The 13,007-nt window shown below is 38.4% G+C and overlaps 1 protein-coding gene across 1 annotated transcript; it reads left to right on the top strand.

Moving 5' to 3' along the window:
• The first annotated feature begins 911 nt into the window (after positions 1-911).
• snupn (snurportin 1) lies at positions 912-12,237 on the top strand. Its single transcript, XM_062420893.1, has 9 exons — positions 912-979; positions 2,801-2,965; positions 3,129-3,312; positions 3,592-3,696; positions 9,226-9,322; positions 10,103-10,200; positions 10,380-10,457; positions 10,959-11,039; positions 11,223-12,237. Exons 2-9 carry the CDS (start codon positions 2,808-2,810, stop codon positions 11,541-11,543), a joined length of 1,122 nt encoding a protein of 373 aa, XP_062276877.1. The 5' UTR covers positions 912-979; positions 2,801-2,807; the 3' UTR covers positions 11,544-12,237.
• Positions 12,238-13,007: the final 770 nt, after the last annotated feature.

Raw genomic sequence — 13,007 nt, 5'->3', positions numbered from 1 at the left:
TATGCAGTACAGTACACATTTTGAGGTACTTGCATTTTTATGCTACGTTATACTTCTACTTCACTGTATGTACTCCACTACATTTATATGATAGCGATGGCTACGTTTTAGACTACGATTTACATACAAAACATGTGATCAGCTCAGAAAATTGTTATTGATTATATTATCAAATAATGTATGAAGTTACTCAAATATAGGCTACAGTTTATATGTTAATGTTTTCATAACAATAATCCAATAACATGTAATGTGACACTTACAGGTGTCATTCTGCATAATGAGTAATTTTGTTTTGTTTTGATACTTCAAATGCATTTTGTTGCTGGTACTTATTTTTATAGTGTGGTATTGTTAGTTTTACTTAAATTATTATTATAAAGTATTTCCTGTTCATTGTAATGTACACTCATTGGCCTATTTATTAGGTACACCTGTGCAATCCAATAAAACAGCTCTGCTTTAAATTCTACATTTATGAAGTTTAATACATTTTCAGTTTTTGTTGATATTGTCAAGAAGGTATCATTCTACTTGATGTTTATTATTGAGGTCCCAGTGGGTGATGGTGATGTACTAGGGTCCATTATATTGAATGGTGTCCCTTATATGTTGTCCACTCCATTAACATACATGAGGGGGACAAAATATTAAGAACACCTCAGTAGGCCACCACTACTTAGTATGACCTCAGTAATAAACATAAAAGTAAAATGATCACCTTTTTTGATAACTGAAAATGTATAAACAAATAAAACAGTAACATTTATGGCAGAGCTTGATTGAATAAGATTGCAAAGATGTACATATTAAAGTAGGCGATGAATGTACAGTGTTTACTCCATCCTCATCGTGTGCTGCTGCAAAAAAAACTCCGGGTTAGTTTGTTGCTCTTAGTCGGCCCACAAAAAGTCCCCACCGGTGGGGAAAGATGACAGCGTGACGCTTTTTTAACAGCAACCTCCCTGCATGTCCAAAGGTATCTATTTATCTTAATGTATTTCTCTAATTGATTCACTGTTATCAAACCAAACATCGGGTGCAGCGGCTTAATTGTCTTCGGTAGTAGAAGTGTTAGCAGTGACGTAACATTCTAGAATCACTGTTGCTAGGGACTGGTCGGCCCAGTGTATGCTAGCAGCTTTAGCACAATGCTAACCTCTAGCATGACTAGCTGGATGTAGAGTTAGCAGAGCCCGGGCTTTTTTAAAAACTTCTACTAAAACTCGACTAGATAGATGTGGGTTTATCACCCGTTGAAAGGGTGTTTGTTGTGGCATGTGTTTATAACTTGTGCAAATATTGATATAGGTGAAACGTAGCTACTGTCATAGTTCAGTGTGCAAGTATTGACATTAACTAACCATGTGCAGCACTAACCAGCTTCTTACATTGCACCAATAATCATTTAGGATACATAGACAGGAACAAATGAGCATTACCAGATGTTGTCAGTGACTGTCAATCAACCAAGATCTAGATTAATATTCATCAACACATTATCAGGATGTTTTGAACAGAATATTGATCAGTATATCTTTTAGAGGGAATTTTCTGCAGGACTGATTATTTACATTATCAATTTTAGTATACTGCAACAATTAGTTGATAAGTTGATCAACTGAAAATGAATTGGCAACTATTTTGATAATCAAATAGTCATTTTAACCATTCTTTTAAGTCTTCAGAAATGTGTGGACTCTATGTCTTAGGTTGTCATACACAAGGGTGTAACTAATTAACTAACTAACTAACTAACTAGTTAACTAATAATGATATATTCTGCCAGAAAGTATAGTACCACTATATAGTAGACCAGTAAAATCTGGACTGGAATATCTCAGAAAGGCCAAATTTTCTTTAAAAGACAGTTTCAGAATTATGAAAGCTTTGTTCTATTTGTGAAAATGCAATAAAGGCAGATTTCACTGTTTTTTTTCATATGTAGACCATGCATCAGGAATAGATGAAAAAACAGTGCTTGTCTGTGGAGATGACGCAATGCGGTTAAAAAGTAACAATAAACAAATTTGAAAGTGGGGGGGACAAAAACGGGGGGAAGTGGAAATTACGCCCCCGGTCATACATGATAGTAAAGTGAATTATTTGGGAGTTTTGGACTCTGTTGGTCAAACAAAACAAGACACATGACTTCACCTTTGACTCTGGGAAGTCATAACTTCTTCATATCTTAAAGAAAAAAATGAGAGAAAAAGTCAGCAGATGAATAATCTTACATTGCTTACCCTAATCAAATTAGTCATTCATTTTTTTCAGTAAGTGAGTGAACATGTGTTGAGCCCAATGTAACAACTTAACATGTTTTACTTTGTCCAATCTCCACCACAAAAGTTGCTTATCAATCAAAAAATGTGTGATATTTGCTAGTTTCAGCTTCTCAGGTTTCAGTAGTGTTAATCCAATATTTCGGAGATGAAAAGAAATATCGCCTATCGTTTATTGAGCTCACACAGTAACATGAACACAAAAAACACCTGAAAACTACATCATAGTATTATTTTCCCACTCAAAATGCGTTATAACTGTACAGTTATTTTGTCCATAATACATCTGAGGTGTTTACAGCTGTAAAAAAAAAAAGTAGTATTACTGCAAGCTGCTCCAAATAGAATGAGTGTATACATGAGTGGCTGTAATAATAACATTACATCTGATATTCATGTTTTCATAGTGGTTACTTTTTGAATTCATCAGCCACATTATCTTTAATATAAGTGGGTGGAAGAAATGGAGTTTAAAAAAAAGGACAATATATATTAACCACTGTGTTGTTTTGCAGAGTCCCCATGGATGACCTGACCCAAGCCCTCTCGGCCAGCTTTGCTGTGTCCAAGGAGTCCAACAGCACGGCCTGCCCCCACCCTCGGCTGGCCCAGTACAAGAGCAAGTACAGTGTGCTGGAGCAAAGCGAGCGACGCCGGCGCTTCCTTGAACTGCAGAAAAGGTAAATGTCTGAATTTTCCAGTATTTGTCCATTATAAATGGTTCATATTTTGATATTTAGATTGAAAAATGTACTGCAGTCACCCTAATTGCTGAAATTTAAATTATTTAATGTTTTATGCCACATTGAAAGTGTCTGAATGAGCTTTTCTTTTTCATCTCAGTAAAAGGTTAAACTATGTCAACCATGCACGGCGTCTGGCTGATGGGGACTGGACAGGAGCAGACAGCGATGGGGAGGAGGACATGGAGAAAAAGGAAGAGGGGGAACAGGAGCAAGATGACAAAGCAGAGGAAGAGGGGATGGAGATTGAGAGGAGGAAGCTGCCAAAACATTATGCTAACCAGGTCAGTGTTTGATGTATTATTACCCAGAGGTATTACTCTTGTTCATGTGTGAAGGACAGCAGCTCAGCTGTACTTCTCAGCTACATTCTTCAGTTTGGCCAGCAGAGGGCGCTTGAGTCTCTAGAATGACAGCTCTCTGTCTCTGGCATAAGACTCAATAATAAATCATTGTGTTCTTACCAGCTTTTTGAATGCTGACAGACTTTTCCATTTTTCTCTTGAATATAATGTCGATGAAGATGAAATGCAGAGTTTGTTAACTCAGTTCCTCCTCCTCAGCTCATGCTGTCAGAGTGGCTGGTGGATGTGCCATCAGAATTGGACACTGAATGGACAATGGTGGTCTGTCCTGTGGGGAAAAGATCTCTCATTGTTGCCTCCAAGGTAGGAACCTTTCACTGCCTTCACTCCTCTTCCTGCGTTTCTAAATTGGTCAGTAATTATTTTAAAGGCCCAACATTAATAATTTATTGCACAAGACTGTTTGAGCTGCCTCTTACTAACTGATGAATTACTTTCCTATCTCTGCTGTTTCTATTGTGTCATCTTCCTTTCCTGATCGAAAGTTTCCAAAATGATGAACAAGCTTTCAAGATCAACAGCTTTCAGGATCTTTTCTAATTTTAATACATTATCATGGCTGTACTGAATCAATACTTTGAGAAGATTACCGTATTTTACCTTTTATTACTTGTGAATTCAGGTAAGCATTCTTGGTAGTGGGAAGAATGAGTGAGTAAGATGAACCAACCAGTATGAGCAACCCCACATCAAATTAATAATGTGGGCGCACAGGGAAGAAAAACTTTCCTGAATCTGTGACGAAAGCAGTAAACCTGGAGTGATTCCACCATAATACAGTAAAGATGTTCATTCTGGTACCTAAGGTGAGATATGAGTACAATATGAATCACACAATTTGAGCTCTTTTAAGCCTGAGTCATTATGTGAAACACTTTTACCAAAATGGTGACATAGGGATAAACTATGCAGCTGTTGGCATATAACTTACAACCATAATTTAAACACTACAGTATTTCCTGTAAACACGCTACATCATGACCACAGACATGAACACAGGTTTTGCTATAGAAGAGGTATGTCGAGAACAACTGAAGAACCAAAAGCATGTGTGTTTTTGTGCGCTAGACACACACACACAAACACACATACACAAGCCAAACCAGTTTTGTAATGACTGTTTTGACCCACATTACACCGCAGCACCTATTTGGAAATAAGATAGGTTAAAATTATTCTGATGTAAACCTGAATTATGTCACTAGATCATGATACAAGAATAAATGAGTAATTTGATTTTGTGCTCTAGTGAAATGTGGGACATATGTTTAATAAGGTTAGTAAGGTCATTTTAAAAGTTCCCCTTTTAAAAAAATAAAAAACAGTGTGTTTGGGTTACTTTTACCTCACTTGACATTTCTGAGCTTCCAGTGTATATTCACTGAAAATGGGCTTTAAAGTGAAGTAGGAGACATCTTGTGTCTGGCATTTTTAACCAAACAATATTATTTACAGATGAGGAAGACCACCAAATCACAACATAAGTTATCCCAGGTCTAGATCACACTCCTTAACTTACAGAGGCCCAACAATCTCCCATGAACAAGGCCTTGGCAAAAGCAGCAGAGGAGACGGGAAGAAACCTCGAGCAGAACCAGGCACAGCAACAAGAATAATAACAAATATTCAATCTGGACAAATGGGACAGTAGGCAGTCCGCAGCTGAAGTTTACCTGTGAGATGAGAGAGCACAAAAACTCCCGGAAAGCTGCCAAGTCAGTAACATGCATTAATGGTACATGAATGTGTATAGATGGAGAGTGAAAGGAGGAGGAGAGAGGAACTCATTGCATCGTAGGAAGTCCCCCATGATGTCTAGGCCTATAGCATCATCACTAGGGGTTCGTCCAAGACAAGCCTCGGCCAGCTCTAACTATAAGCTTTATCAAAGGAAGGAGGAGGAGGTCAAAGCAAAGTATTTTATATGTCTTAAATAATGTGTTGAGGGTATCTTTAACTGGGCCTCAAAACATTTTTGACCGGGCTGCCTGGAAAAGATACGTTTAATAAAACTTTACAGGATATTTGTGCTGGGTTCTTGAACTTGGCACAGTCAGTATGTTGTGCAACTTTCCTCATCTCTCTCTCTCTCCCTGTCGAACCCCCAGAAACACTCCGTCATCACCCACTTAGCTGCTCAGTCTGTCCGTGTCGTGTTTCTATTACTTTTGCTACTTGGTAAGATGAGTAAAAAGCACAAAAAACCAGAGTTTTAGAGATTTGCTGGAAAGTTTCTCCGGCAGAGGTAAGGGAGATAAAAGGACTCAGTGTTTCCTGTGGAACAAGAGGTTTGCCGTGGGGGCAGTGTTAACCAGAGGGGGATTGGAGAGGGTGGCGGGGGTACTTCCCGGTCGAGTCATAAAGGCGTTGGATTATACCAACCGTATATTACTAGAAGACTTTGAAAAGACTTTTAAAATACTTCTGACACTATTCACATCTAGAGAAAATATGTCATAAATCACTGTGTTAAGTCACAGATTTGGCGAATACTGGGGGATCTTCTATTTAAAAGATTTTTCTTTTTATATTAACCCCTTTTTTTTCTTAGATCACATCAAACTAAGACGATCACATTCGTGTTTTCCTGTCCTTGAAATAAGCTTTAAATTTTCAGGATTTCCAGGATGCATGTGAAAACAAGGTCTTTTTACAACATTAAAACAGCTACACAGTTTATACAGCTTCCCACAGAAACCACCTTCAACCTTTACTCATCTGGACACAGCACTTTGAGCTGCTGGATGTCGGAGCATTTCTGTTTGCAAACTGCATGAAGTACAGCAGAAATGGCAGCAGCCTGGAAAATTATACAAAGGCAGAAAGTCACAGGTTTCGCTCCTCCAGCTGGCTCGAAATCATGTGTGAAAAACTAGTAAATACACTTCAGACACACAGCAGCTGACAGAAAGAGGAGGTCATATTATACAGAGGAATATTACGTTTTTCTGGGTGAATAAACGTTAATGTGACGTATTAAAAAAAGAAAAGTGGAAGCTAAAGGGCTACGAGATGTCTGAGCTTTCAAGTTTCAGCAATAGTCATTAATAACATCATCAAGCACGTCACGTTTAATTAGGAAAGTAGAAAGGCAGTAAAACCATTTACTGCATAAGGCCCGTTAGAGACAGTCCAATAAGCTGTTAATTAGCCTGATCGGCCACTGTCGGTAATCAATACAAACACGCTCATTAGCAGACTGTATCCATTAATCAAACCTATAACTAACAGCTGTCAATGTCAACAACCTTATCATACTTTAGCAGTTAGCCAATGTTTCTGTAGTGGCTGTAAAATGTTAAAAAATCTACAAGTTAGCTCCCTGCGCTCTCCAGGGGAAATATTACACCAAACTACCTAAAAGAAATATGACACATTAACAGTATTCTTGTCAATTCAGTATCAATATAATCAATACAAGTTTTTGTTGGTTAGCTGCACTTTTTTTAGTGGGAGAAGACTGTGGGAATGAGAGGCGAACCATTTCAAAAATTAAAGTTTCTCACTAAAATACATGCTGGTCTGTGGATCAGATACATGCCAAATTAAACACAGACTGCAAACACTGTTAATTGACCGTCTGTCGTGTGTTTGTGTGTGTGTGTGAAGAGAGCCAAAAACTTCCAATAATATTCAACATGTTTAATTTAATCAGAATGTCAAGATGAGAAAAGGACCATCTTTAAAACGGCTCAGACTTTTAGAGTTTTCTAACCATCTTACAGATGATTGATTGCAGGAAGTTTTGCTTTCTCTTGTGCTTATTTTTGTTTTGGCTGTGGAGGCAAAGACTGCCACGTCTGACTTGGGTTTGGATTAACACTTGTCAGCTCTAGTGTTGAATCATGACAGACACGTCTGTCAAATCAAACGCACCCCCTTTTTAAAGCCTTTAATATCCACTTCAGTATTTTCTAAATTGTCACCATGACTTAAAATACAAGAAGTGAAATTGGATATTAATACCCTTAAGTTCTTGTGAAATAAAATGTGCTTTTACTCAGAATTTGAGATTGTTTTTCCCAAATTTACTTTCTTTCAACATCACATTTGTCTTTTACCTTGTACCAGATCTAACTTGTGCTTCATGAGAAATGACGAGGCTTGAAAATGCTTATCAGTATTAGATACAAATTACTGGTAACTGTCTTTCCTACCGACCCCTAAACCACACGCAAACCCTTGTTGTAACTCTGTCACACACTCCACACTCTGTGATGCAACCATCTATAATACCATAATGACTGTGCACCTACAGTCATCAGGTTCCTCATTCATTATTTCAGATCTTGACCTCATTGACGACAAATCTGTCAAAGGCCTTACCCCGGCGCTCTTTTGATGAGTCTACTCTTAAAAAAGGATTTCCGTTGCTGGAGGAAAATTGAATGAGAGAAGTTTTTTTTTATATGCGTGCAAGAACTCAGATTTATTTGTCAGTTTTGGCCAAGTTTTTATCTTGTATCTCTCATAGCTCCTGTGCAGCTCAGCGGGGACTGTGTGGGGGTTTGATTCATGCTGAGACTACACCAAAACACTTTTTCTCAACCATGAGGCCATTTTTAAGTCCCATAATTTTCATGACCCCAGCAATTACAGTCATCAGGATGTCTTGTGAATATGATTTACACTTTATGCTTTTTTCTTTTTTTATTGCATCGAGGGAGCTCAAATAGAATATACCGAAATGATTATGTATATAAATAATGTCTCGGAGATAATTCAGTCTTATTATCGATGTCTGTGGACTATTAGAGGAATGGTTTCACAACAATACAATCATACTGTGTTACTGTTTTACTTAATTATGTTGTTTAAATTATTGATTTTAAGCAGATTTTATTTAAAAAAACAACAACAATGAGTTTAATTGTAACATATACTGTTTCTATCTGCATGATATTAGTATTGATATTGGGATGATCATTTCAGGTATATCTGCAGCCCTATTTGTTATGGGTTTTTTGGTCAGATCAGTAAATCAGTTTTAAATTGATAAAAACTCAGAATTGATACCTTTTTCATGTCTGTCCGGTAAATATTAAGCTTAAACTGCCTTTTAGAATATGAGACAACAGCGATCAAGTACATTTAATTCAGTGATATATTGCATGTTTGAGACACCTTGAATAAAATCTTGGCAATAATCTGTCAGACTGCATGATGTCAGTTTCAGGCTGTCAGATTGTGCGCTGAATATGTGGTGAATCTCAGCAGAGCGACGTAAATAGAAAAAAAAAAGTTTCTGAAAGCAGAAACACATCATCCGTAGCAACGGTTGCACTGATTTCTTTTTTTGCTTCACCTCCACCGTTTCGGTTTTTTTGTACTGTGGATGTATTAAGGCAAACGAGTCTGACGTTTTCTAAATTGACAACCGAAGATTTCACCACTTTTTCGACTCAGACAGCCCAAAATCACAGTTTTAAGGGGCCTTTAAAACTGCTGGTTGCCTGGCAATCTCTGAGAGTGACTATTAGTGAGCTTTAGAGGTGCTGGTAAGTGGATTTTGTTACCTTTGGACAGAGCCAGGCTGGCTATTTCCATGTGCTCCAGTCTGAGCTAACTGTCTCCTGGCTGTAGTCTTACATTTATTGGACAGATATAAGAGTGATCTCATCTAACTCTAAACAAGAAACCAAATAAGTTTATTTCCCAAAAATAACCGTCACTGCTTCAAAAGAAGATGCCACGTATTGTCAAAATGCCTTTTTTCTTTTGATCAGAGTGTAGAACAATGCTGTGGGGAGTACCTGACCTCGAAGTAACACTCGTCTCTTCCTCTTATATCGTCTCTGGTTTTGATGTTTTGTTTTTGGGTTTATTTTGAAGGGTTCCACTGCAGCGTACACTAAAAGCGGCTACTGTGTGAATCGTTTCCCCTCCCTGCTGCCCGGTGGGAACCGACACAACTCCGCCATGGGAAAAGGTAGGTGGACCCGCTTTATCTGGAACTCCCTGATTCACAAAAATGAACGCCTACAATATTCAATTTAGCAACACGGAAAAGTTTTCCACCAATAACAGGATCTCCCACTGGCTCTCATTCATACACGTTTATTTCCAAGTTATATTCTGAGCCAGATGTAGCACTAAAACATCAAAAGACTGTCAAACTTACAAGATTTGGTCAAAGTCATAAAACCTGACTTCAAATTCTAGTGGAGATCTCAAATTTCCCAAAAGTACCACATATGTCAGGTTTACTTTTTAGTAAATATAATATAATATCGTGAACAAAACATTTTTCCAACCGTAAAAGCTGGGTGTTACGGGGTTAACTTGAGCAGAAGTTTTTGTCATTTGCTGTTTGTTATGAAGGTGGGGTTTTTTAGGTTTTTGTAACTAAAATGTCTCGAGGCATTTGGTTGTTCATTGTTGCACCATCCTCAGGGCAATGTGTGGGGGTTGGTGAGAGTATCTTCAAATTCCTCTGGTTTGGGAATTTTTGTTCCTAAAGCATCTTACAGAACCTGAAAGTAATCAGCAGAACCAAATACACCAGAACTTGTTAATGTTGTGCAGCTGATATCGACCATTAATACTATTAAACCCTACTGGAGTTGGTCAAAGTCATTCAGAGAGGTTGTAAGAAATCGTCTTATTGCTTTGTCTTTAGTCAGTAGTAGTTGATATTAAGTGATACTGTATGTTTTATACCTGGGTTTGCCACATAATTATAACATTAATTTGTATTTGCTCCATGTAGACTACACGATCCTGGACTGCATTTATAGTGAAGTGGACAGAACGTACTACATCCTGGACGTCATGTGCTGGAGAGGCCACCCGGTCTATGACTGCACGGTAAGACTGGTTTCTAATCCTCCAGCAATCCCGGAATGCTTGTCTAATTGCTTAAGTAGCAAAGTCTGGACCACAGATGTGCGTTTTTGCCACGTTGCCATCTCATTGGCTCAGGATTGGAAAAGGAGGGGGTTTTTTGTTTGTTGTTTTGTTTACAGTGCTTGTTTTCTCATCAACAGACCCAGTTCCGTTTCTACTGGCTCCAATCCAAAGTCCAGGAGACAGACGGCCTATCAGAGATCGCCAAACGCAACCCTGTGAGTAATAGTGCCAGAAACAGAGCCTCTCCATGTCATGCTCCTTCTTTTCTTAGTATTGTTATTTGAGACACATGTTTATTCAATCTTTTCTGCTTTTTGTATTTATTGTACTTCATGCCTTGCTGCACTTTGAATTCCCCAAATAAAGTCCTGAACTTGAACTTTAAACTCCTCAGGGGGGAAATGGGGGAAAAAGGAAAATTAAAGGCAAACTGTCATTACTATCCTCAGGGCTAATTGTGCACTAAAGTGATTATTGAACACAAATCTTGGAGATTATGGTGCCTTCAGGAAACTTCAGGGTGAACTTTGAGTTCAAGTTCCACCTCTTAACCTCAGCATTTGTGTGGTGCGGCTCGGTAGGGGCTAAATCTGGCTTAGGCCTCATCGAGTAAACTTAGTCTCGCAAAAGCAATTGCTCACATTTGACATGAAGACAAATTGAGTTTGCAAGTAACAACGTGGTGCTGTCTTTTCTTTTTTTTTTTGGTCCAACAGTTCCGGTTTGTGAGCCTCCAGAACACGGACTGCACAGCAGAATCGATTAAGAAAGCCCTGGCTGCCGAGTACAACTTCAGTGTAAGAACAGATCCTCAGTCCTTCATCCATTTTCCAAGAATCGGTTCCTCTGCTGCTGTAGCAAACATTGCACAAAGTTTTAGAGTTAGATAAATGCCTGATAGGGCATAAAAGCTAGGTGTTATTATTCATTAACATTATATGATACATAATCAGACTTTAATTCTGAATTTATGGCTCCAGGTGGATGGTCTCCTTTTCTACCACCAGCAGACCCACTACACCCCTGGAAGCACCCCTCTGGTGGGTTGGCTCCGCCCCTACATGGTCACCGACATCCTGGGTATTGAGGTTCCCGTCGGAGCCCTCACCGCCAAGCCAGAGTACGCCAGCCACCAGCTGCAGCAGATCCTGGAGCACAAAAAACCATCGAGTGAAGTCCGCCCCGCCAATAACAGCGGAGGCTACGAGTTAGAATACCTGTCCACGCCGAGCCAGGACGGTGCGGACGGACTGAACTTTTTAAATCAAAACCCAATAAGGGAAGCGCACATGGAGAACTAAGTGGGAGGCTTAAAGAGATGCAAATTGCTAACTCAGTGTTTCTGAGTGATGGCGGCCCACATATGGCTCTTTAGAATATCTCCTGAATGGTTCTGCAGATCTGACCAATTGCAAAGCATGGCTAATTCTAATCCGGCACTGCTCAGGACGCCCTCAGAGTGCAGATTAGTAGAGCTATGCTGTATATGTGTCTTTATGGCTAAAACTCAAGTCTGACACTTGCATCATTTTAAACATTCCATTTAACACGGAAACTTGTTTGCTTCTTTGAGAGAAATGCCTGCACAATATTTAGCCACTGTAATTATTACGTCACGGTCTGTTATGCAGATTACTCTCATGAAAAAAAGGGGACGAGAGGTTTAACATGTGAGATATAGTGCAAGGTGCAGCTCAGCATATTTTGTGGTCAAGTGTTATTTTGATGCTCTGCACAGTTTGTCCTTTTTGCATTTTAAACAGACGCCACAAACTTCTCACCCTCATTGTTGTCAGCTGATTGCAGGCTTTCTTCTACCACTGATACTCTTTCATCTTAAAAAGCTGCATGTTCGTGTAGTGTTTTGGACGGATGAGACAACTGGTCAGACCCTGTGAGATCATGTTGATATGGACTTTTTAATGTTCAAATTTAGAATTGCTTCTAAGGTGTTTTTAAGTGTATTTTCCTAATAAATGTTTTTTTTAATTGCCCTACACTCTCTGTGCTCCTGTGTTAGTAACTGCTCATTGGATTATAGTTATTATTGAAAGTAGTGCTGGCAAAATTAACTGATCATTTGCAATTTTTTATGTGTTTAAAAAAAAAAAAGCCTTACTGTCTTTCTGGTTGTAGCAGGCTCAAAGCTAGAGTGAAGATACTGATATCACAAGAAACTACAATGACTCTCATGCATCTATTGGTACCAGTCAGTCATGCCAGCTTGTTAAAACGTTACATTTTGCTAAAGGAAAAGTTCCCTTTGAACTCTCTCTCTCTCTTTCTCTCTGTCTTCTGAATCTTTCCTTGTTTTTTTTCCATATTTGCATGAACTATTATGAACGCTATTGAAATTCAACTGGCACTTGGACATCGAACACATTTATTGTCGTTAACTACTATTTACATTAGTGCATGTGAGAAATGGTTGCTTTCTTAGCTGATATCTAATTTTAATGGTCATAATGGTTTTAAAATTCAACAGCACTTTAACATGTAGGTATGGGTTCATTATGTCTATAGTGCATGTTAGAAAAATGCCTTTCAAGCTGACAGTCAGTGGCCTTGATGGTTTTACTGGGAAATCTGTAATTCAAGTGTTCAAAGTTAAAAAGATGATATTAAACAATAGTATTTGAATTATTTTAACATACATCCTTGGTGTTGATTCTACGTTATGTGATATACATTTTAATATCAATTATTACTAACTTCAATATTAAGAAGGAAAAAAGCGATTTATTGGATTCATTGCAGCAAATAGG

This window comes from Scomber scombrus, chromosome 6 (genome assembly GCF_963691925.1).
Source record: "Scomber scombrus chromosome 6, fScoSco1.1, whole genome shotgun sequence".
Classification (NCBI taxonomy): domain Eukaryota; kingdom Metazoa; phylum Chordata; class Actinopteri; order Scombriformes; family Scombridae; genus Scomber; species Scomber scombrus.
The sequence above is the reverse complement of the archived record's forward strand: the minus strand, read 5'-3'. Positions and strand labels throughout refer to the sequence as shown.